Consider the following 26,794-nt stretch of genomic DNA (forward strand, 5'->3'; position numbering starts at 1 on the left):
TTTTCACATACACAAATTGAAGCTGTACTATGTGGAGAAGTGGTGATCAGCAGAGGATAAATCAGATTAAAGCAATGCCTGATCTCAGATAAAAAAGGGAAAAGGAGGAAGCAATGCATTCAATTAAGAAAGAAAAAAGCTTCAGCTAGAATTAGAAGGGTGATAAAATTCAATTTAATAATTATGAATTTATGTCCTTAACACTTATGAAACATAGAGGCAAGTATCTAACAACTTCTGACCTAAAAGTTAAACAAAAATGGTTCAACATAGAAGAAGAAATGTAAGCACAGATGATAGAGGCACACACCTTTGAACCCCAAGGATGCCAATAAAGTTGCCTTACTTGTCCCTTTATATAAAAACTGGAGTCTACTTTTATATCATTGATTTTTTTATACTCCGTGAATGTTCATGATAATCTCAACATAATTTAGAATTGGGAATGTTTTCTAGAAATGACATACTAAATAATTTCATTCATGCATACATAAAATGAAAAATATGTAGAAATAATCTTGATAAAATGGAAATACAGGCAAATAGTTGACAAGCAGACTCCCTAGGCTGAAGTGCTGTGCTAGTCCACAGAAAGAGAAAGGTAAAAGACAACCCAGCAAGGCAGGGCCACGTAGTTCTAGCAGTGTGCAGAGCTGGGCAGGAACTGCTCTGAGAAAATGACCTTCTGTTTTGTCACTGTTTTAGTGGGGGACAGTGCATGTGTTGAGACTTGGAAGCTGCAGAGAAGTCAGGACTTAGTGAGTCAGATGAGTTTTTGTCTCTCTGGACCTAGCAAATGTTATATTGCTGGAGAGAAGCACAGGAATAAAGAGGAGATTAAAACCTGACATCATCCACTGTCTGTTCTTGATAATTTAGGCTCCTGAAGCAAGTCTTGCTAGATGGAGCATGCATGAGTATGTGTGTGTGTGTGTGTGTGTGTGTGTGTGTGTGTGTGTGCGCGTGTGCGCGTGTGCGTGCGTGTGCGTGTGCATGTGCGCAGTTGGATCCATCAAACCCTTCTTTTTACTTTTGAAATACTGTTAAGATAGATATCCCTTAAGTAGGAGGAATAGCTGCCTTTTTCTCTAACAACCTTTGAATGGTGACATTCAAGGCTGAAGGCTTTAAAATTCCCTGAAAAGGTAGAATTTGGCAAAGCAGAAAGACTTACAGTTTTCATGTCCGAAATTTAGCCTGTGTCATGCTGTTCTGTGCAAAGAGAAAAGCCATCAGTCTTTGGCGTCAGGAACTGGCTGTACATGCCTCAGCAACTGGACCCTTGATAGCACTTGCTGTGTTCCCAAACTGCTTTCGTGTGGAACCTAATAAATAGTATTGTCAGTATAATAGATTGTCTTCGTGAGGGAGTAAAACTAGGAAATACCTATTCAACTTTTAAATCTTGAAGGGAGTAGAAACAAAAGAGAAACGTGATGAACAGAGGGCTTGGTAAAAATTTCAGGTACTTGGCTGATTATGAAATGCATCTCTCTAGTTTCTTATGTCATGCATGAAGACCCTTAGTGATCTTCAGTAGCTTTACATTCCTGTTTACTTCTTCAGTCCTCATTCATGGGACAGTACCTATAAATTTTGACACTTGTGAAGCAGAGAAAAAGGAACACAACAATCCTAGGTGGGATAGCAGAAGGGAACACAGGCCATGAAGAAAACAGCATGAAGATTGGGGCAATTCAACTTGTTCACTGACACCCATCAAGTAACTTCTTGTGGCCAAATTCTTAACAAATACATCAGCCATATTTCATTAAAATGATAGATTGTTTTGACTAACATGTTTTGAAGTAAACATTGTTTGCTTTCCCTGCTCCATAAGCCCTGTAATCCACAACCATAGTGGTCTTTGTGTTCACTGCTGAGCTGAAATGCTTGATGTTTCACTAAAACACTATAAATAAATTAGATACCTTTCAGTAAATTTAAATGGTACAAACATTTAAAAAAGTGGTATTGCCAAAGTAAAAAAGCGATATTTGGCCAGGCGGTGGTGGTGCACTCCTTTTTTTCTTAGCACTCGGGAGGCAGAGCCAGGCAGATCTCTTTAAGTTCAAGGCCAGTCTGGTCTACAGCATGAGATCCAGGACAGGAACCAAAAACTACACAGAGAAACTCTGTCTCGAAAAAAAACAAAAACAAAAAAGTGATATTTGTAATAACATTATATCAATTAATGTTATATGAAAATGAGTAATATTGTTTAATTTTGTGAACATTAAATAATTTTTTTTTACTGAATTTCTGTATGTAACAGGTTCACTCAATGGATATTTTTAAATCTCTTAGCTACTTTACAATACTATAAGAAAATGAAAATAGCATTTATATTGTCCCACAAGAAGAGATAATGGAGGCCAAGGAACTCAGAAATCATGAGGATGGAAGGGGAGTGTAGGGAGTTTATTGCTGCAGGAAAATTATTGAGGTCTGCTCTGAATTACATAGCAGAATTGAAGCAGAGCTGGTAGGAAAGGTAGCTAAGGGAACAGAGTGGATTCTTGATCATAGCCAGTATAAATTTAGACAAAAAATGTTTCTAGGATCTCTGGAAAATGTGAAAAATCCAAGGATATTGGAGGTTATTTCATGGATCTGAGGACTACATATCTATCACCCTGTTCCAACATCCTTTGTGGTCATAGGAGGCTCTTTTTCAAGAAGATAGCCATGCCAGTCCCTTATTAGACCCTGAGTACTAGGCAGAGGATGTGTAAAAGTTTGATTAGTTGAATTACTTGTAGTCACAAAAGCCTCGACTATAGAAATGTCTTTTGAGGAAGATTTCTGGAAGAAATGACAATTACATCAAGTGGAATATCATGAGGAAGCCCTTGGAATCTTGATGTTGAAAGGGCTACAGAAGTTTCAATTAGAGAAAGCTACAATAATTATATATAATCCATGGCCTGTTATTTTGTGAAATTAAACCAGGAACACTTATGAATCTATGGAGATAAGCTTGTATATGTATAGGCTTGAATAAATAACTCATAGTGGGGGGTCATAAGAAATAAGTAAAAATGGTGATTTCTAGTTAGAGAAAGTGAAGGGATGGGAGTAAAAATTGAGAGAAAGATAGTACATGAATTCATGCTTACACCTGTTCAAAATTCTGCATGCATTTCTTTCAAAATAATTATTGAGTCAGATGTATATGTATATATTTTGTATGTATGCATATGTAAGAAAGAAGAGAGAGGAAGAACATTGAGTCTCAGAATTAAAAATTTATTTGTACATTGGCCTTGTCATTACCCAGCTTAATGACCTTGGTCATGGTAGTTTTCTAAGACTGGATTTTGACATTCAGAAAATGATGGTGGAAATGACTTGCTCTCATGATATACGTATGAGTGTATGTATGTGCACATATGTGTACACAATGTAACAATCAGTCAGTGGGTTTTTATTATATTCCTTATGAAATTACAAATCCTGTTTTCTCTTTTTCTAGCTTCATTCTGATATTGACTCTGGTGATGGGAACATTAAATACATTCTCTCAGGTGAAGGAGCCGGAACCATTTTTGTGATTGATGACAAATCAGGGAACATTCATGCCACGAAGACACTGGACCGAGAAGAGAGAGCCCAGTACACACTGATGGCTCAGGCAGTGGACAGGGACACCAACAGGCCACTAGAACCACCATCAGAATTCATTGTCAAGGTCCAGGACATTAATGACAACCCTCCGGAGTTTCTGCATGAAACCTATCATGCCAATGTGCCTGAGAGGTCCAATGTGGGTGCGTAAGTGTGTGTGTGTGGGGTCACCTGCTCCACTTCTAGCTGGTGTCTCTGTAGGCGGGCAGGCTGGTGCCTGTCCTCTAAACTCAGGAACCAGAGCCTCTGTTGCATCTTTATTGCACATTAACAAAGAAAACTTGCCTAGCTGGATTTTTCATTTGTTAAAAATAGCATTCTTTCTTACATAATATACCCTCATTAAGATTTCCTCTTCCTCTACCCCTCCCAGCTCATCCCTACATGCCATCTCATCTGGCATCTCCCTCTTTCTGTCTTTCAGTAGAAAACAAAATATCCTTTTGTTTTCTAAGTGATAATTTTAAAAGAAAATATGATAAAATAAAACAAAAGATAATATATCGGAATAGGACAAAGGAAACAAACAGAAGGGAAAGAACCTGAGAAAAAGTGTATGAAACAGATACAGACACAGAATCATAGATTTTCTAATGTTCATAACAGACTTGAGATTGTAAAGAGATATTAACTATGAAGAGTCAAAGGGGAAAGAGTATGATTCAGTTTAGAAAATCCTAACTCGGAGCATCAGCTGAGTGATATGGCACCTGTTAATATCTTTTCTTCCTTTGTAGAATGGGAGTAACAATTCCCTATCTTCAAAGAGTATTGATAACACTCATCCAATCATTAGAGCATATTGATGTCCAATAAGTAACAGCAATGATAATGTTTGTTGCATTTGGATTTGTGTTAATTGATTGTGTACATACCCTATTGTGTATAACTTGGCCATGATTGAATTTGCAAAGCAGTTGATCCAGTTGGCCATGTATAAATGAGAAGCAAAAGCAGAAACAGATTAGCTAATTGAACCAGAGTCACTTGTGCTACTTAATCCATCCAGCATGCATACAACACAGTCATCATCTGATGATTTCAATATGCTTAAAGACACATTGCTTTTCCCAAAAATAGAATTCTAAATGTTTCCTCAAGTAGCTGCTTCCTAGGTATCACTTCCACTTGAATTTCTAGAATGTTCATGGTTGTGGTGGTTTGAGAAGGTCTGCTTTGTTGAGCTCGAGTGAATCTAAAGACAATCAGTGATGGATTTTTCACTTTACAAATGAGTAAAATAAGCACTGAAGATGAAGATTAGCTTATTCCAGAAATTCAGCTGAGAAATATAAGGTCCTTCCAGTCAGTGTGTGGAGTCTCTTGTGAGAGGAATGTCATTGCCCTCCATGTAAATTAAGGTCTTCTTTTACTGAGAAAAGGCCTGGCTGATTAATCTCTTCCATCCCTCCCATCACCTTTTCCTGTCCTGTCCTTTGTTCACTCTCTCCTCACACAGGAAAAGCAGGGTTGAGGAAGCGGGGCTAGCTCGGCATCCAAACTGATAACCCAGGGGACTTCTTATAGTTCCCTTCAGGGGGCACTTTCGTATGTAGGCCAGTGCCAGACTTTCTACTGTACCACATGAAACTATTGTCTTTGTGCCAGACAGCGATGTGAACACTGGCTTCTTTGTATATCTTCCTTAATTATCATTTTGTCAACTTTGAAATGAGGTTAACCAATGCGAGTTAAGTAAATATGTAAAGTAGAAGGATTTGACAACTACTTAACAAAACTGTAGAATTAAATACAATCATAATGGTTAGTAACTTCCTTGGGCATTCCATGAAATTTATTTCTGTTATAATCTCCATTTTTCTAGAAGAGTGTCTGGTTTGTGAGGAGGAGCTAAAAAAAGATAGCAGTATTAAAAAAAAAACTGATTTTGAAGAGTGTATTTGGTAGAGTGAGATTTTCTTTGTGTTTCTCATGGAAGTCACAGAAACCCCTGTGAAGTAGGGGATAGATACTTGTAAGCTGTGTAGCTGGCTTCTGTCCCTGACATGAAGATCCCTGCTTCTGATGATGATGTCAGAGAAGGAACTTGGGTTTCATTATTGCTGGACTTGGATTAGATTCCTGACTCCGACAATAAGTAGCTTTGACAGAGGTTTCGAAATGCCATATTTCTCACACCAAATCTTCCCCAGGTAAAATAGGTGCAAGAATGTCTAGCAGAGGAATGTTGGCACTTTACATGGAATTTACCCCAAACACCACTTGGCAAAGATAAACTGGATAATTGTTTCTTCCATCTTTCCATCTCTGCTCTCTCTACTCTGAAGCTTGACATGCCATTTCCTAGATTCTTACTGTGACAATGGAGCTTTTAAAGATAAAAAAATGAGATTCCCATCCTCCTATTCCTGATTCCCCTTTCTTCTGACCCAGGAATATGTCACTTAGATCCCATTGGGTGCTCACTGATGATTTGTATTGCATAGCTACCAGACCCAACAAAGATGGGAAATTGCAACTTTCATGCCAGTAGGGAACAGCATTCCATATAATATTTATAGCCATAAATTAATTAAAATTTAGTATTAGCAGTAATTGTATTACAGGCAAAGCAACAGTAAAATGATGTATTTGTTATTACAGATGGGAGAGTGCACTCTGTCCTTTCATGAAAAGCAATTCATCGTTAATTATCATTTATTACACTCTCTGGGAAGATTTTTATTTAATTATCTGATATCCTGAATATTTCCATCACAAAGTTCGAAGAATGTCTGACAAGGATGTTCATATTGTTATTTTTACTACCCAGTCATACAGGAGGCACTGTGAATATAGAAAGTTTAGTTTTAAACTATGAGAGTTAAAAAGAAAAAGAAGAGGAGAATGAGCAAAGGAAGAAGGAATGGAGGGGAGTGTTTTGTTCTTGAAACATATTGACTGATTGTGGGTCTCTCCTCAGGATTGATATTAAACAAAACTCTGTAAACACTAATGGAATTTGAAAAGTTTTGTGGGGCTTGCTAATTACTTTGTTTCCCTTTTTAGGAACATCAGTAATCCAAGTGACAGCCTCTGATGCAGATGACCCTACTTATGGAAATAGTGCCAAGTTGGTGTATAGCATTCTTGAAGGACAACCCTACTTCTCAGTGGAAGCACAGACAGGTAGAGTGGATTGCATTGTCATTGTGAGTCATGGTACATTGTAAATAAGGAGTCCATGCCTGTTCATTTAATTGTGTTGGCTCTGAAATTCCTTAAACTTGAAAGAAATAAAAGGGACACTTTGAAGGGTTAGTATGAGAGCCAGACAGCTTATGCATGTGCTGGGTTTAAGGCTGAATAAAGTAAAACTCAATTATTAGTGTCCCAGATCATAGTAATAAATATTTAAAAACCCAACTTACAAATTGGAAGTGTCTTAAATTGTGGATCCATATTAAAAGGACTCCAAAACTGTTATAAAGTAGTTAGCTTTCAAAGCATCCTTGGAAGAGTAAACTCAAGAGTGTCAGGAGTAATGGTTAATGTTCATGTTACACAAAGATTCAGCACATTCCCAGTCTCTCTTGCTGTGCACATAGGTTCCCAATGGATGTTATAAAATAAAGAGCAAACCAATAAAGTGAATCAATATACAACACAAACTAAAACCATGTTGTGCTTCATTTATACCAAATGTGATTCTCAACAAGAATAAACACTACCATGCTATGAAATTTCTCTTCCATAGTATTATAACAGGGAAATTTTGTTTCTCTATCATATGTTCTGAATTTTGGAAAAAGTTTTCATGTACTTTGCAAATTTTACATGTTGTTTCCTAATTTGATATTTTCTCATTTGCTTGCTTAATTCTACCTACCTGTGTATTAACTCATTTTCACCACCTTGCTCTAAACAACAACTTGTGTAGTTATTGTCTATGATTTCATAAAGCCATTTGCCATTAGTCTTTCAATTAAACCAAGGATAAATATGGGATTCTATAACTTGAATTCTAAAAGGTCTTGTTAATAAAAAATATGGAGCCAGATATTGAGGTGAATACTGTGAGATCAGATAGACAAAGGAACAAGCCACCACTTACTTCTAGGACTCCTCAGTCTGAAAAGCTTTCCTCAGCCTTTAGTTTCTGTCTCTTCACAGTTTATATACCTTTCTCCATCCAGCCTTCACTTCCTGTGATTAAAGGCTTGTGTGCTTCCCAAGCAAAGGCATGAGATATCAAGTGCTAGGATTAAAGGTGTGTGCCACCACTGTCAGGCCTCTATATTTGACCTAGTGGCTTGTTCTGTCCTCTGATCTTCAGGTGAAGTTTATTAGGATACAAAATATATCACCACAGGATTCATCTAGAGTTTCGGAGATTTTTAAAACTCTAATCTTTGTCTTGGGGAACCAAGGCTACCAACTACCAACTGAAGCCAACAAAACTATCTACCAGATAAGGAAAATGAGGTCTCAGGAGTTCCAGGCTATTGCAAAAAGCATGTCAACACTGGGACTTAGGAAAGCATAACAAAGATCAACAGTCCCTCTTTGCTCTTTGTATTTATGCTACAAATACTACCTTATTCACTGACTGCAGACACATCCATGTGATCTCTAGAGATATAAATAAGCATATTTCTCATGCAAATGATGTTTCAATGTACAGGGGTCATGAATAATTCAATCATTAATTTATCACGTTTGTCAATGAGAGGTGGTTATAGACTGAATCTTTGTTCAAGCTTTGCTCATCTTTCTAACTCATCAGTTCACTTACTAAAAAATTAATATTAGGATTTTAATGTATTGCATAAAGTTTTGGGCTCCTCTGTAAACTTTCTATGAGCTGTGAAAATGTTCCTAATAATAGCACGTAGGACTAGACTCCTGAAGGTTTTTGCTAGAAGTTCAGAAGTATAGATTCAGTTACAGAGAGACATACAATAGGTACTTGTCATTTCAGTGTTCAGGATCCTTGTGTCTGAGAAATAAAAGGCTTACTTGCATGCATAGTGAAAAACAAAACTAATTATTTCTATGTAAATATTTTTATTATTTGCTTGAAAATACATAGATGATTTGGGCATGACTGCTTTCTGTTAAAATTGTCATATTAAAAATGACTTTTCTTTGAGTAAACAGACTCTATTATGGATCCTTAGCTCCCCAGGATCTAAAATACTTCTCTTGTTGAAATTTTGTCATGAATGAATATCTGTAATTTTTATTGCTCACCTGACAGGTATTATCAGAACAGCCCTTCCCAATATGGACAGAGAAGCCAAGGAGGAGTACCACGTGGTGATCCAGGCCAAGGACATGGGTGGACACATGGGAGGACTCTCAGGGACAACCAAAGTGACGATCACACTGACTGATGTCAATGACAACCCACCAAAGTTTCCGCAGAGTAAGTAGTTGAGGTTGGTCAACTTTGCAGTTTACCACTGTACAGCTAGATCCTCATCTTTTTACTTTCTCTGAATTTACTCAGCTTTCAAAAATAAAAATCTAGAAAACTAAGAACCATTTTCATCATTCCTGCAGAAGACTAAACCAAGATAACAACTTACTCACAAACACACAAAAGAAAGTTAAATGGTATAGAGATAATATGAAAGGAAGACATTAAAAGATCTAAAACTTTAGAAACAAACAAACAAACAAAAACCCACCTATGTTTTAGGTATTTTTTACTTATTAGGTTATTAGTCATGCAAGGTGGGAATCAATTAACCTGTCTCTAAGTGTCTTCATTACTATCCTGCATGTTAACTGAACCTGGCTCTGTTATTTATTGCTCCATAACAAACTGCTCCCAATCTTGGTTTAAAATAATAATTTATTTGTCTTGACTTTTCAACTTGTGCAGAGCTCAGGAGAGATTGCTGTTCTATTTTCACTCCAGCATCAGCTGGTGACAATTATCCCACGGCTGAAAGCCTCACTTCTAAGATTACTTACAAGGCTGGCAAGTTGAGATTGACTTTTGCTTTCTCTCCACATGAGCCTTTTTGGGGCTGAGTTATGATGATAAGAACTCCAAGACCACAGGAACCAACTGCTTTGCCTTTTCTAAACTGACTGCAGAAGTCATGTGGCTCCTTTCACTATACCCATAAAGCTATGAAAATTTAAGAGGAGTTCATCCAGACCTCACCTTTCTATGGGAGGACTGGGAAATAATGTTGAAGAAGAGACCTGCAGGATGAGATATTCTTGTGTATTTTTAGAAGATGACATCTTAGTATATAATTTAAATATAATTGCTATTGTTTGGATTAACCCAGCTAGTGCTGATTTTTATAACTTCTAAAAAATTGACAATAATTGTTTAGCCATTGTTGTTTTGATTATTGCACAAAATTTATGAAATTATTGAGGTGAGCAAGGGGCTAGAGAGATGGTTTTGTAGTTAAGAATGCATATATATTACTTTTTCAGAAAACCAATATTGGTGGCTCCCAACTGCCTATAACTTAGCTCCAGGAGGATCTGTTGTCCTCTTCTGGTCTCTGCTGCACCTGCACTCTTGTGCGCATAGCCACATAGCCACAGACATATTTGAAAATAGATCTTTAAAATTTTATTTTTATTATTTTAAATTATGTGTTTATGAGTGTGTTTATGTGAGAGTATGTGTATCTATGTGAAGGTGTCCACAGAAGCCAGAGCTATCAGATTTCCCCCAGAGCTGTAGTTGTGTTTGTAAGCTGCCCAGTTTGGGTGCCAGAAACCAAACTCTAGTACACAGGAAGAGAAGCATAAGCTCTCAACCGTGAGCCATCACTCCAGCACCTAAAAAAAATAATTCTTTAGACAAAATGGTATTAAACTATTGAAATTAATAATAGCTGCTAATTGTACCATCATTTAATTACTTGTCACTAATATTATAAATAGCTAAGAAGAGCCTACATTTTATAGATTAAAAAGTGACTTCCATGGAAAGTTCAATGAGTGACCTAAAGAATACCCAAAACTATACTTTAACACAAATATGTGCATGTGCAAAGGTGAATACAGAGTTATAGCATAATCATAATGACTCTACTATTTCTCATAATGGAAAACAGTCACAACAAGCATCTTCTTCTTCAGAGCCTCTTCCTGCAGAGGACTTGGGTCAGTTGCCAGCACCCATATCAGGAAGCTTACAATTTACCTGTAGCTCCAAATACAGAGGATATGATACTCTTTTTGGTCTCTGCAGGCACCTCCCCACACACATGATATACACTGAAAGAGACACATGCACATCCATATAAATCAACGAAAAGGAAGGCAATTAATTATGACAATTAAAGAGATGACTTGGTTATTCAAATGAATGAAAAGATAACAATCTACAAAATAGAGATATCAAAGGTGAGGTTTATGAGACACATATTAGCTTTTGAGTATTCCAAAAGAGATGGGGGAACCTTGCTTTTCCTGGTCATATTGAGATTTATACATTTTTCATAATATCGAGGCTCATAAAACATTATCAAAGTTGCATATTCCATTCTGTACAATGTTCAATATGTCAGGAAGCGAGGGGGTAGAAAGCATTAATCATGAGTAGCCATTAATGTTCTTTCTTATATGAGTATGTGGCACCATTTACATTTTTGATTAACATACATATAAATATGGAGGGAGTAGACTATCTAAAAGCTTCCAGAGAATTCCATGCTTGACTTGGTGGAAAGGAAGTAGAGTAACTAATATAGCTATAAAAATATATTCTTGAAAGATAAAAATTTGTATTTATCTCTAAAATAATTACAAAGTGCTGGGAGGCTTTTAAATATAGGGGTGATTCTGCTTTTTTGTTTTTGGTCCTCCTTGAGCAATCAGCAGTGATACAGGTAAACCTTGGAATTAATTTGTGGGATATCATGAAAAAGCAAAAGGAAGACTCAGCTGTCCGAATATGTGGAGTCTTGTATAGTTCTCCATCATTTTTTTCCTTCCTTTCATGTAACAAGTGACCCCATCATCTCACCCAGGACCCCAATATTGTTTTATCATCCTGTAAAGAACACATTCTTCTAGCAAGCAGGCCATCTGGGACCCTCTTCCCATCCATCCGCTTCTCTTCTGTGTTCTACCAATAGAAAGTTCAATTTTAAACCCTTTGAGAAATTTACTGGGATTCAATGAAATCTGAAGTCTTACAGCTGCCAAATAAAAAGAAAAATAAAAGTAGATGTCTTCTTCTTTCAGGCGTGTACCAGATGTCTGTTTCAGAAGCAGCTGTCCCGGGGGAGGAAGTAGGAAGAGTGAAGGCTAAAGACCCAGACATTGGAGAAAATGGCTTAGTCACATACAACATCGTTGATGGAGATGGCATAGAACTATTTGAAATCACAACGGATTATGAGACACAGGAAGGTGTGGTGAAACTGAAAAAGGTGGGTCCGAGGAATCAAACAAATCAGTCAGGTGATCTTTGTTACCCAGGCAACCTGAGCGAAGACAGGGTACTGGTGGGTAAGAAATGAGCTTATGCAAGACTGAGGGGGGACCTCATCCATTTGCAGTGGAGGTCTGAATTCTGGGGAGATAAAAGAAGTCTTTTTCATACTGATACTGTGGCAGATGATGGCAAAAGTGTGGATTATACCTGTCTGAAGTAGCTGGCTTGTTCTCCTGTGTTTTGACAAAATTATCTGGTGGGAGAAAAGATGACTTGATAAGCCTGGGTTTTGGAAAAGAAACTGATTTCCTTGAGGTCTGCCAGCCTAAGTCAACTAATACAGACTGCACAGCTATTTTAAATATCCTTTGCTCCCTGCACTGTGTGATGGTCCATGAAATTTTAACCAATCTCCCCTTTTCTTTCCTCTCAAATCAGAACTTGAAGTAACCATAATGATTCTTCCTTCTTATTCAGTTAAACTATCAACAGAAACAAAACATATCCCTCCTCTAGATGTATTACACACAAGAGCTTTATTACTTCATTTTGCTTGGTTTTATATAAATAAATCTCATATTTACTCAGTACTGACTATTAAGCAGAAAGAACCCACCTCTCCTTCATTCTGAACAAGAGAAAGTCATATGAAATAGATTGTTCCAATGATCAACAATCCCTCAAATTATTTTGAAATAGAGATTCAGACGGACTCATTCACAGTCACATAAATACATGTAGAATTCACATATAGATGGTATTGGAGCAATGTCCCTTAATCTTAAGACATTTGGAAGCAACTGAGCCAGAAAGTCAGATAAGATTCACTTTAAAGTGAAGAAACGATTATAGTGCATTCTAAAGCAGTTCCCTCCTGATTTACCACTTGAGAAATCAACACCTCTCCATCATCACAGTGTATGGAGCATTAAATGTGAATTGGTTGAGGGGATTACCTTGGTTTTAATCAAGCATTCATTTTCTACTTGGTTTTATAGTATGGATATTAAGCTTCTTGGTGTGATAGAAAAGATTGAATTGTAACTGAGAAAAAATTAAACTGAAGAGTCAATAAAAAAGCTAGTAGCTAGAGGAGGAGAAGGTGGCCCTGGAGGACATTTTTAGCAGAGGGAACATGGGTGGCTGACCGCTCCCCGTAATACAACGCATACTGTGTGGGTGAACATATTTAAGGGACATAGAACTAAGGAAAGGTAGGTGACTGTACTGAGAAAGCAATAAAATCTCAAGTGGAAGTTGAGGTTAAGCCAGATATTTGCAAAAGTCTCCACTCCTGACTATGAGTTTCATAACCAAAGATGTCTAATTATCAGCCACAAGAGGATGGAGAGCTGTTCTTTCTGGTGTCTTTTTTTTTTTTTTTTGAAAAGTAGCTGTGTGAACTGTGTGCAGCTGTCAACTTTTTTTGTTAATTAATATTACTATCCCTCCTGTATGACACTCATGCACGAACATTGACATCAGCGATTCCTGCCTCCCATCCTTTGCTGTGCAAGTAATTGGATAGTTGGTTATGCGAAGGTTGTCACCTGTTTTGAGTGTATTCAGGGCATAAACACACACTGTTCTCTAAAATCCTGAGACATTTAAATCACCCCCATGAAACTCATACATGGCAAATGAGCTCTCTGCATATGATTAATTTGTGCACTTTCCCCCAATTCACTGTTTATTATAGGCAGTGGGATAAGCTTATACAAAGCACTGACATTTAGATTTAAAACAATGTAGGCTGCTATTTAATTTGGAAGAGAAGATTTGCCTTAACTTGCACCACAAAGTTCCAAATGTCCACCAGGAAAATGCAATCAAATGTGAAATTAGTAGACTAAAAATATGGGTCTCTTTGGAAGACATTATACACAATTTAACAATCTAAAGGCATGTGGAAAGATCTTAGAATAGTTTTAGTATTTTAAAGATTTTCTTTAATATGACATTTTCATTCAATTCTTGATTCACTTGTTTATTTTCTACTGGGTTAATCAGTTCTAATTATCTGTCAGGCAGACTGTGGCAAAAGCTGGTAATCTAAAATGTAAAAGATTGACTGCTAGCCACAGGGAATCACAGATTAACAGGAGAATTCAGTAAAAAGTTGTTTGTGATGAAAGGCATTTCCTCAACCTTGACAGTACTGGTGTTTCAGGCTTGATAAATCTTGGTTGTAGGGGAATGTTCTATGCAATGCAGGATACTTTACAGAATATGGACCTTCTTCATATATAAGTAAATAGACATACACTTTCCCTCATCCCACTGTTAATGATAATGGTTAAAAACATTGCTGTAGTTCTTACCAAATACATTTGGAGTGACTAGAAGCAAAATCAGTCCCCTTTTGAAAACTCAATTATGGTAAAATGTGTAAGACCATCCTGATGGGTCTGGGATGGTTTCCAAGAGGAATGCATCCTGAGTTGATTCCTGACAGCTAAACAGCACTTTCCCAGGTTCACAAGGAGAAAAGAAGGCAGGAACAGGGTTCAGGAAAGACTGGTTCAGAGAGAACAGGCCATAATGAAGAGACTGTAAGTCATTCCGTTCTTAGAGTGGAAAGACACAGTAGGACCACTTGAAAATCTGTTGGGATAAAAATGAGGGATTTCAAAATGCTGAAGAGGGTATGAGACTAATGAAGGAGAAGATTCCAGGGACCTTGAGGATTTGGGAGCTACCTCCAGTCATGTTTGGAAGGAAAGGAATATATTTGAAGACTGCTTCTTATACAGCAAAATGGTCGATGTACAAGGCCACATGGTATGGTCATTCTTAGGCATCTGGCAGACTTGATAGATTCATTTTTAAAATCCTTTCCAAAATCATGTTTGAAGATCTCTGACACAGGTTCAGAGTTTCATAGCAAAGAAGAAAGAATTATTCTGAGTATTTAACCACTCTCTGTGCAGTTATGTGGAGAACAATGTAAAATACGGGTTAGCCTCTACGTGGCTTGGTGGTGTCAGGAAGAAAATCCACTCACCTGTCCATTGCAGTATGTTCTGCCAGGTGGAAATTCCATCCACTGTAAACAAAGGCATGCATAGCTTCTAAACCGTTCATTTTAAACCAAATAAACTTGGGAGGTAGTGTGCGAACAGCAATAGAAAACATTTGAAGAGTTCCTTGTTCTAATCAATGTTATGTCTATTTTTTAATTTTTTCTTTGGTCTGTGTATTTGTACACATAGATGTAGATGTATAACATTTGCTTGCTTCCAGTCATAGGGTGATCTGATTTGTTAACTTAATGTCACATCATAAACACTTTACATGCTGTTATATAACACACATAATCATTTTTAATGACTACATTACATCCTATCCTATCTATGGACTGTGATTTCCTTAATAAAATCTCACAGTTGGATTTGTTGTTCCATGTGTACATTTCCCCAGATTAGATATAACCTTCTATTACATCTAAAAATATTATGTGTTTTTTCAATATTGTTTGTTTGCACTTTCTGTTGAATAAATCCCTTAGGGAGAATTTTCAGAGGTGAGGATTAGTAAGCTGGGGTGGGCAGTAAGAATTTTATGGCTTATGCAGTGTGTTGCCTCATTTAGTTTTATTTCAACTATTCATAATATGAGTATAAATGTCCACATGGGGAACTACCTCAAATCCTGTTTGGAAGGAGAAAAGGAATTATTGTAAGTAAATGCTTAAATGTTATCTAGTCACCATCCCTGCTGCTCATTCAGAAAAATGATTGATGCATATGACTACATGATGCAGTCTTCCTAGGCATAGGGAGACAAAAATCAACAAGGCTCAGTAGATTCTTTGGAGCTATTTTCCCTTTTATAATAAAGGGGAGCTATGAGACCACACACAGCTGTTTGTGGTTGTTGAGCAGGACTTCTTAAGGCTATAAAGCCGGGCTAACTTCCAGAGTACTTAGTACTTCATCCAGACCATTCCATCCTATGGTCTCCAGGTATTGATTAGAATGGTCTGGATGAAGTCAGTTGGTTAGGCTGCAAGCATGACCACGTGTTACTCAACACAAACAGGGATTTCTAGTGGTAACACATATCTGGGTCCTTAGGCATATATCTCCATCAAGTTCAAAAAGGTTTTGCTCTAGAAATATTAGCAGATGGAAATTTCATCTTTTCTGATTACAAATCACCTCGTCTCAGAATGATTTTATTCTGATGTGTGATTCAGTCTAGTCATTACAGAGATTTCTGAGAAATTGCAGCAGTCTTATATTGCCAATCTATAAATATCATTTATATCTGCTTCTCAACAACACAACCAATGATCTAGGAGCTACTGGGTCCCTTCCAGGAAGACAGAATGACGGAGAATTAGAGGACATGTTTAGCATCAGGGAAAAGGAGTGGTCCTTGATTGCAGAGGGTTGAAGGTGGGAGATAACAAAGTCAAAGTTGCTGAATATGCATAAGCTTTCTGAAATGATGATGGTCTTGGATCTGGAGTGGTGCAGAACTATGTCTGTCTAAGCCCTGTGATTAGATATCCATTCAGAATAAGTATTTACTAGGCAAACAACAACTGCACGGAAGGCAGTTGCCAGCCTTAAAAGATCAAGTTTGTTCCAAATATTTGTTAGCCCTGCCTCATTGGATTACTGCTTAGAAAGTTGTTTCTCAGGTGGTATGGCTTATATTTGTGCTACAATGTTGCTTTTCACCCTTTGCTAACTCTCTGTATTTCTTATTCGGAAGTAAAGGGCACTTACCATCTCCTTGTGACTGTGTCCATTCAAATGTTACCTCTGAGTTCTTTTGCTTACTTGTCCAAAACCATGTGCTACTTACACTTGTTATTCTATTAATGAATAAATTTGTCATTTATGTGTTCTGATCAAAAGAAAGAACTATCTTCAGTGTCACTTATCCCGAAGAGAAGGTAACTTAGCACTAAAGGGACTCAGAACAAAGCTTTGACATTACATTTTAACTAGAAAGCAGTGAATATCTTTCAAAAGGAGGCCTGGGAAGCACAACAGATATGTTAAAAAATAGCACTGAGATGTCCAGGAAGACAAAATTATGTCAATAAGTATGTAGGACTGGAAGAATTTTTTCAGTGGTTAGAGCACTTGCTGCACAAACAGTAGGCATGGAGACGGGCATTCACATACCCTGAACCTGTAAGAAAAATGGATCAGTGGAACAATCGGCTTGCAGTTTTGCTGCTGTGAATGAAGAGCCGGGATCCTGGAGCAGGCTGGCTGACTGGAGCAGTGGTACAGTGTCAGTGAGCTCTGAGTTCGATTGAGAGGCCTTGTGTGCATATCCATGTGTAAAGTGGAAGAAGGTTGAGGAAGATTTTTCCATGTCAGCCTGAAAGACATGCACACACACATACAAATGAAAACATGGGGAAAAAAGTAAATTAATGTGATTTAACAGCTCCACCTACCAAAATCTGTTCATAAACTATGATAAGTAACTATATGTATGTGCTGGTAAGGTCATAGTCTTTGGGAAACACAATCTAGTCGAAACTAAGCAAAAGGAATGAAGCTATCGGTATGATGATGCTAGGATATTATGTGTTTTTGTAGCTGGCAGTATGAGGCAGTGGTTAAATAAAATAGACCTTTGTATTCTAGCTAAAAATAATGTGTCCTTTTGTTACAAGATTTGTAGCACTTCACAGAGTGGGCACCAAATGAACATTAACTCCCTTCTTGGTGGCTGTAGAGAATGAGGTTGACTTTGTGTGGGGTGGCCCTTCTGTATTTGCCATGTTCTTTGGGTCATGTACACCTTGCATCATGTTTCAGCAACTGATTGTTCTGAACCATATAGATATTGAATCAGCATAGATTTTTCTCTCTTTGAGAAACTGTTTGCTTCACTCAGTGAACCAATCAGGTCTTTATCTTCCGTTATTCTTTCAAGGAACTGGTTGTCAATCTTCTCTTCATTCTTACCAGCCTGTAGATTTTGAAACCAAAAGAGCATATAGCTTGAAGGTAGAGGCCGCCAATGTGCACATTGATCCGAAGTTCATCAGCAATGGACCTTTCAAGGACACTGTGACGGTCAAGATTGCAGTAGAAGATGCTGATGAGCCTCCCATGTTCTTGGCCCCAAGTTATATCCATGAAGTCCAAGAAAATGCAGCTGCTGGCACTGTGGTTGGGAGAGTACATGCCAAAGACCCGGATGCTGCCAACAGCCCGATAAGGTACACGTGGTTTTATCTTAAGAACATACATGTGAGCTGGGCAGTGGTGGTGCATGCCTTTAATCCTAGCACTTGAGAGGCAGAGGCAGGCAGATTTCTGTGAGTTCCAGGCCAGTCTGGGGCACAGAGTGAGTTCTAGGACAGGTTCCAAAGCTACACAGAGAACATACGTTGGAAACTAGAGGCAGGAAATTTGGGAAGGGTCTTACAGGCACCATAGCATTTCTTTTCAAAACATATCAAGGTTCAATAGATTTCAAGCAAATTAAGATTTACCAGATAGGAGTCCACTTCATTTCTTCTACTAACATTTTGGCTAGGCTTCAAGCTACATTAGTTAGTTCTCTCTGAAACAGAGTCCTAATGTATACTAGCTGATATAACCATTAGCCAGATCTACATGCCTTCTGGAACTAGGATACAGTGTAATTAATTACTATAAAATAATTATAGTAATTATCTTGTGTTTAATATCTCCTTAAGTACCACTAACTTTAGTAGGTGTGTTAGATGTATGATCCAATTTATCTTTTCAACATTGTTGTTATATGAACTGTAGACTCCCTAAAAAAAAAATGAACTGTAGACTCCAAAATTGATCAAAAATTGAGGTTCTGCAAGATGAAATGAACAAAATGGAATAATTTGTGAGCTCTTACAAGTCATAGGGAAACCCTAATCTCTGATGAGCACTTTGCAAAGGTAACAGAATGATTATATGATTTTGTTTCTGTTATTCAGAAAAAAATATGCAGAATCATGCCTCTCCTTACCCCATTGACTACACCTACTGAAACATGAGGTTGATGACCAGGAGGGCATTGCAATGAGAATGAGGTTGAGAAGAGATTCAAACCATAGTTCTAAGACATTTATAGTGTGCAAATGTGAAGTTATCTGAAGTCCAGTTCCATAGACTGGGTTATCTTTTGTCCTCTCCACAGCTGCTCCTCTATTTTCTTTCTTCCATCTGCCTCCTCAGGATCTCTCTGCCTCTGTGCTCCCAGACATCCTAATGCTATTAACGTTGTAGCCAAAATGACTGCTATAAAATGTACATCCAAATATATATCATATGATTGAAAAGCAGCAATACTCTGTGACTAAATTATCGCTCATTAATTCGCCTTCCAAAATAATATAGTGTCAAATTTAGAGACCTTCCTCAATCCACAACCCAGTTTAGTCATTCTCTAGAGCAAATGTGCTAACTCTTAATTCCTACCCTATACATGTTCTGTCTTCAAACTGAAATCTCTGCTTTCCAAGTTGTGGTGTCATGCTTATTATGCTCATCTTAAATAGGCTTGGGCCTGTTTCATCCAAGCTTCATCATTTTAGCCAAATCCAAACACCACATTCTCTTATCTTTCCCTTTCTCTCCTTCCTCTTATCCATCCTTCCCTCCTTTCCGTCATTGCTTATTTCCCTATGAAAAATTTTCACACCATGAAGTGGAGTATACATTCTTTCAAAGCATACAAGTATTTAGTTTCACTCAAGTAAGCTAAATGCCACATGTGTTATTAGAGAACTGGATGTTTCCAATTAGAATTTTTTGGATAATCAAAACCATTTTAGATTATACCTAAAATTCATTTTTATTTCCAAATAATATACCATATGAATACACAGTGTCTTGTTTATCTGTATATCATTTACATGGACATTTATGTTCTTTTAGCTGTTGGATTTCACAGATACAGCTTCTGTTTATACTGCTCCCCAAGTTTTTGCATACATATATAGTCTTTCTCTCGACTATGTAACTAGAATTAGAATTACTTAATCATATAGCAAACCTGTGTTTAAATTTCTGAGCAGCTGTCCTTTTCCCCCCACAATACCTGCAGCATTTTCCAATGGTGTCAGCAGCATGGCTTGTATCTTTTGATTCTAGCTACCTTAGTAAATTCCAAACCACATATCATGTTTGTCTCACTGATACCAACTACTAGGAAGTATCTATATAAACACTGGTAATCCCCAATAAATCCAAATAATGTACAGAAAGACCTGATAAAAGATTTCTACAGTAAAATTATGCAAACATACAACAACTATGCAAGAAGTGCTGGGTAACAAGTTGGAGAGTGATAAAGCAGAACATCTAATATTCTTCTCTGGCCTTATACTCTACATGCTACACATTCATATACACTACATACACTCAAAAACACACAGAAACACAACAAATAATAACAAAAGACAAGCAAAAGAGCACACACACTCACTCTCATATATACATACAAATATACATATACATATACATATACATATACATATACATATACACACATAATGATGGGTGTGGTAGAGTAAATTTATAATCCCAACACTAGGGATGCAGAGATGGAAAAAAATATCCCTGGAGCTCACTGTCAAGCCTACCTAGCCTACTTGGTGAACTTCATGCAAGGGAGAAATCTTGTCTCTAAAAACCATATGGGCAGCCTTTAAGAAATGACACCCAAAAGTTATCCTCTGGCCTCTACATGCAGGTGCACACATGTAGACATCCACACACATGAACCCATGCACGAGTACATGTACATTCTTAAGATGGTTGGTATTGAAAATAGCCCAAAAAATGTAAGTGAAAACTACAATTTAAGTTTCCCCTTGCCACAGTTAGAATGACCATTCTCAACTAGAAAAACAAAAGCGAGAGAGGAAAATGCTAGCAAAGAAATAAAGAAAGGGAAAGACTTATTCACTGCCAATAAGAACGTAAGTTCAAATACCCACTACATAAAATAGTACCTGGGATCCAAAAATCAAGAGTAAGACTACCATCTGCCCCAGCACTATTACTATTGTACATCTATACAAAAGAAATAAAAGCTGTATGGTGGATGCATATTGGCACTTCCATGTTTATTGCAGCACTGTTCACAGGAGCCACAAATAATAATTGACTTGCTTAAGTTCACATGACCAGTTACAGAACCAACCTCAATCCCCATCCACAGATAAATGGATAAAGAAACTATGGAGCATACCTATAGTAAATAACTGTTCAGTAATAAAGGAAATCATGAAATTATATCATTTTCATTTTTAGGAATAAAGATAAACCTGAATAAAGGGACATCCCCTTCAGTGAAATAAGCCAGGGGATAAAACAACCAACCAATCAACAAACCAAAGCAAAGGACAGCAGATAATACATGATCTGTCTCATATGTGGAATGTGTAACCTCAAACTAATCTTGTGTGGATTATTAATTAGAGACGCTGCGCAGACTGGAAAGCCCAGGAACATGAGGAGGGTTTAGTAAATAGATTCAACATTACAGTAAGATATAATAAACTCTTGTGTCTTGGTGCACAGTAATATGACCATGACTAACATTAATAATCAAATACTTTGTTATGTATCTTGAAATGATTTTGAATATTTGTAATGGAAGACATTATAAGTTTAAGGTGATGATTAAGTTTAAGGCTAATGACCTTGATTTGAAAATTGCACAATGTAAACATTTACTGAAGCACCATCAAAACCATACATATCTACAATTCTTACATAAAAATAAAAACAATTCTCTAAAATGCTGCAGCATCAGAAAACAAACCCTAAACACATGAGTATATAAACAGGAAGAAATTTGCAACAGACCATGGAAGGAATATATACAATTCATAAAAAAAAAATGGGGACTCAGGGTGTAGCTCAATTGGTAGAATTTATGCCTAACATACCTGAGGCCCTGGATTTGATCAGTAGCCCAGCAAAATGGGGTATAGAGGTGTGGATCTGTAATCCCAATACTCCATAGGTGGCAGCTGAAGGATCAGATGTTCAGGTCATCCTTGGCTACATATTAAATTTTAGCTCATTCTGATCTCATATGTGAGATTCTTTTACCCCCAAAATGAAAAAAGCAAAGCAAAACAAAACAAAACAGCAGGATAGAAGATTATGTATTGCATTTTAGAATATTATCCTTATTGATGAGAAATATAATTTTTGAATGTTTTCTTAGAATCAGAACAATATGTTTAAAGCAGTTTTTTTGAATCCTCATAGAATATTTTGAGACTGTGTCTGTTTCAAAAGTCAGTTCATGGGAATATTATGCCCAGGGGATAATTGACTTGCTTAAGTTCACATGACCAGTTTGGAGACGGGATTTTAATCCAGATCTATTTTAGCTTCAATCTGCGCTCTTAGATACAGGCAACTGGTAACAGAAATGTTACTTCAGATACATATGACTATTCTGTTCTTTTGGTAAAGAAGCTCTTTATGTAATGGCAGGAAACTCTTCCTATGCCTCTAACTGCTTCAAGATATTCATAATTATGAGTTAATACAACTTACTTTTGACCTAGAATATCAAGGTGTATTGGGAACTTTTTTAGGAGAACAATGATATAAAGACATATAGAGCAACTACTTATTTCCCCTGGACTTCATTGTTTCCAGGGATCCAAATCTGCAATCCATTTATTTGGGTCATGTTTCAGTGGTAGCTGTTCTGTGCATGCAGGCCATTTCCAAGTCTATAGTTATTCACAGGTTCTCATAAGTAGACCCAAATCCCTACTCTATCCATTTGGGTTCCTCTTCTTAGAAATGTCAGACAAATTACAGGTGGACACACAAGTTTATACTGAATGAACTTTTTACCACCTAATGTCCTGAGTACTCTCTCCATCTTTACAGGTATTTGTAAATTTGGACATGAAGTTAAGACTTTATAATATCATTTAGACACTTAAAAATTGTGTGTGTGTGTGTGTGTGTGTGTGTGTGTGTGTGTAAGTGCATGTGTTGGGTGTATGTGCATATGTTTGTGCATGAGGGGTCACATACACTTGTCCGTATATACATTGACAAGTCAGAATTCAGTGCTGGATATCCATATCTGTTGCTCTCCACCTTAATTCTTTTTTTACATAGAACTTCTTATTGAACATACAGCTCACCAACTGGTTAGGCTGGCTGGAAAGCAAGCACCAATGATCTGTCTGTTGTTACCTCAGAGCTGGTGTTGTAGATTAATGCCATCATGATGGGCCTTTATGTGGTTAATGAGTCTCTGAATTCAGGTCCTCTTGTATATGCAACATTCTGAGCCTCTTACATATTTGCAGAGCTCTCTTCTCAGATTCTATATAACATTTAACACATTTTTCTTTAGCATTTTTTTTTACTGAAGCAATATCTCTCCTTGTTTTACATTCACTCCTTCCTGCTTCCCATCTGGTGTTTTGTTTAGTGTTTGGTCACTTTTCAAGCACTGAGGTCTCCCTAAGTCTCAGTGTTTGACTTCAAATTCTCTCTATGTCCACTCACCTATAGGATTTCACTCATGCTATGATTGAATTGAGTCAGCCTCTGGGCTGATTTTTCTCCTGATTCTAATTCTGAATTTATGAGAGTATATGCTGTTAATTTTTAATCCTTTGTTGTTCTTTCTTTACTGCTTACTTATTCGTCTTAAAGGCATTTGTGGGCAGAGATGGGTATGTAGATCAGTGCTAGAGAGCCTGGGAAGCATCAACAATGCCATGAGTTCAGGTTTCAGTGCTATAGAAGCACAATAAAGGTATCTGTGAGCTCATGTTTACTGTGCCTTATTTAAAAATGGAAAGAAGGGCACAGGTGTATCTTAGTAAAGTACTTAGTTGGGAAGCATGATGTTCTGAATTTGATCCCAAGGTCCCACAAGAAAATGATGGTTATGGTTGATCACACTTATAATTCTGGTGCTGAAGAAGAAGAGACAAGTGGATCCCTGGGGCTTTTTGGCCATGAGCTTAGCTTACTTAGAAAGCTCCAGTCTGGTGACAGACTCTGTCCCCAGAAATGTGGTATACAGTTCTTGAATACCAATAACCAAGTTTTTCCTGCAGCCTCTAAATGCACATGTACATACAGGTATCTTCTCCTACAACGTGCATCTGTATATCCACAAATGTATCACCACCACCGCTAGCACCACTACCACCACACGTCACACTCAAACAACTAATTATATCTCTATCTATCATAGAATTGAATCTTTGCTCTCTTAACATTGCAACCTATTTCTAGTTGAACTTCAATCTCTATTTTCTGCTAAATTAACTTAATTTTGTGTCTTCCAATAGCTCTCTTTCAGACAGTGAGGCCATAAAGTTTGAAAACTGTCATGGCCATCTCAGATATCTAAATCTCGAATGACTCCTACTGCTACTCCATTAGTCACATAGTTTTCAATCCCTCTGGCATTTCAGTAGCTATTTCTCTTATTTTGAAAACTATATCTAATTCTTAACTTTTCTCTGCTCTCTTTTTCTTTCCGATCATCTTTACTACACTTCCAGACTGATCACTCAGTTGTTCTGATTTCATTTATTTGCTTATTTGCTTAAAGTTCTACCATGTTTCTCATTGGCTTCACAATGGAGGCTACCCTCTGACATTCAAGAGATTTCATATTTTCTCCCTCAATACAACTGCAGCAGGAGCAAAAACTAAAATAACAACTTTGGGTTGCATTGCTTAATGTGGGTGAGTTTTGAGGATGCTTTGTTTAATTCTCACATATAAAGTTAGTTACAGTTGCTGTTCTAGAGTAAAGATAAATATGTTGAAGTTAAGAAATTTTAAGTGACTTTTTCAAAATTATATTATCCAGATTATGTGCAGTGGGGCATGACTGGATTTAAGATTTTGTCCATGGATGAGTTTTATGTCTTTAGAATTATGTCTTGCCTACCACCTTCCTTATTGTGTATGTGCTGTATTATTACTTAAATGGGAAGCTGCTTTATGCCAAAAAACAAGTCTTCTGTTATTGTACATAGAATCATATGCTGAGGGCTAAGCTACAGACTTTTACTGGCTTTGATGAAATGTAAGACCAAACTGAAGTTCATCCCCATGAAAAAGGGAAACTATTCATTTCTCATAAGGCGATGTATTCAAAGTCCATTATGAATGACCTTATGTTTTGAATACTATAACATTGTTGTCCATGTGTGACTGTCTTTTCTGGAAAGGATGTGACTGATCTGAGATAGGAAGATATGGCCTTCAACTTTGGTTCCTCAGAAATTGGACATATATCATTTGTAAATTCCATCCTGTATAAATTAGGAGAGTAGGCTCTTTGATATCCAGAATCCTTGCTTCCACTGATATTCTTGTATTTTCTGATTATTCTATGCATTTTATGAAAATGTTTCAAAAACATCTAAGATTTGGAAACTTCACTCTTTTTGAAGTTGGTGTGGTGAAATAAATTAGTGGGACCCTTCAAGCTTAGCAGTCCTATTAAAACTAAGTTGCTTGTACATGCCGAGTCTGGCTAAGTTATTTTACCTCACCTCAATCAAAGCCAAGTTTCTTTCCTTATCTCCAACCTGACCTTATGATAAAGACATCTCCATAATATTCTGAGAATCCTTTTGTCTTTGAAAGAGACAAATTCCAAGTGAGTAGGACTTGATAAACTTTTGCACTGTGCTGTGGAGTGCAGCACATTCTGTAAGGAATGAAGAGAATGACCTACAAGTAACTGGCTGAGCATGGTTTGTGTTTGCACCTTGGAATTCAGAACCAAATTACCTACAGGTCTCTATAGGTAACAAAACAAAACAAAACAGACACAAAATATAGCAAGCACTTTTCTTTAAATGTGGAAAATACTGACATTTAGATCTATAAATGATCTTGGATGGTGAATTTAGTTAACCTTGAAACTATTTAATATTTCATATGCCAAAATTTGGCAAAGGTTTGATACATTTGTGACTTTCTGAGTACTTTGGGAGTGAGACAAACTCATTCCCCAAACACAATTTCATAAATATTCAGATGGTGGGTGATTATAGTAAATATGGAGAAATATGCAACACATTATTATACTTCTCAATCAAATATGCTAAACAGCATTTTCATTCATTGTACTGAATAAAGAAGTCCAATGTACCAAAATGATTTCTATAAAAGATTCATGTGTAAAGTTTGAAAAATAAATTTGATTAAAAAGAAAACCTAAGTCATGAGATCAGTTGAAAAAAGTTGCTTTACATATAACATGGATACAATATTCAAATATTAAGCTGCTCTGAATGTCTTGGTCTAATTGCCTCTTTTGCATTCTGCTTAGGTATTCAATTGATCGTCATACTGACCTCGACAGGTTTTTCACAATTAATCCAGAGGATGGTTTCATTAAAACCACGAAACCTCTAGATAGAGAGGAAACCGCCTGGCTCAACATCTCTGTCTTTGCAGCAGAAATTCGTAAGTATTCTCTTAAGGGCTTTGATTTGACCTTACTAAATATTAATTCTGACTCTAGTCTATACAATAAAATTGCTGATATGGATTTTTTTGTTTATTTGTTTTGTTTTGTTTTAGATTTTTTTTACTCCTTTTATTGGAAATAGATTTTTTTCTAACTAATATATCTTGATTACATTACCCCTCCCTCTCCTGTTTTCAGTTCCTCTATACCTCCTATCCCACTGGAATCTACTCCCTAGCTGTCTCTCATTAGAAAAACAAATGGGCTTCTAAGGGATAATAATAAAATAAAATATAGTAAGATAAAACAAAAATTAACATATCTGAATTTGACAAAACAAACCAAGGGAAGAAAAAGAGT

At 36.9% G+C, this 26,794-nt stretch overlaps 1 protein-coding gene across 3 annotated transcripts in view; it reads left to right on the forward strand.

Moving 5' to 3' along the window:
* The window catches only part of Cdh11 (cadherin 11), a 164,482-nt gene that overhangs the window by 117,266 nt on the left and 20,422 nt on the right, over positions 1-26,794 (forward strand). For all 3 annotated transcript variants that reach the window (XM_042277240.2, XM_006978483.4, XM_015997214.3), the window contains exons 4-9: positions 3,476-3,770; positions 6,637-6,756; positions 8,828-8,995; positions 11,797-11,984; positions 17,932-18,185; positions 26,294-26,430. In XM_042277240.2, coding sequence (XP_042133174.1) covers positions 3,476-3,770; positions 6,637-6,756; positions 8,828-8,995; positions 11,797-11,984; positions 17,932-18,185; positions 26,294-26,430 — 1,162 coding nt within the window. The remainder of the gene's footprint in view (positions 1-3,475; positions 3,771-6,636; positions 6,757-8,827; positions 8,996-11,796; positions 11,985-17,931; positions 18,186-26,293; positions 26,431-26,794) is intronic.

This window comes from Peromyscus maniculatus, chromosome 5 (assembly GCF_049852395.1).
Source record: "Peromyscus maniculatus bairdii isolate BWxNUB_F1_BW_parent chromosome 5, HU_Pman_BW_mat_3.1, whole genome shotgun sequence".
NCBI classification, from domain to species: domain Eukaryota; kingdom Metazoa; phylum Chordata; class Mammalia; order Rodentia; family Cricetidae; genus Peromyscus; species Peromyscus maniculatus.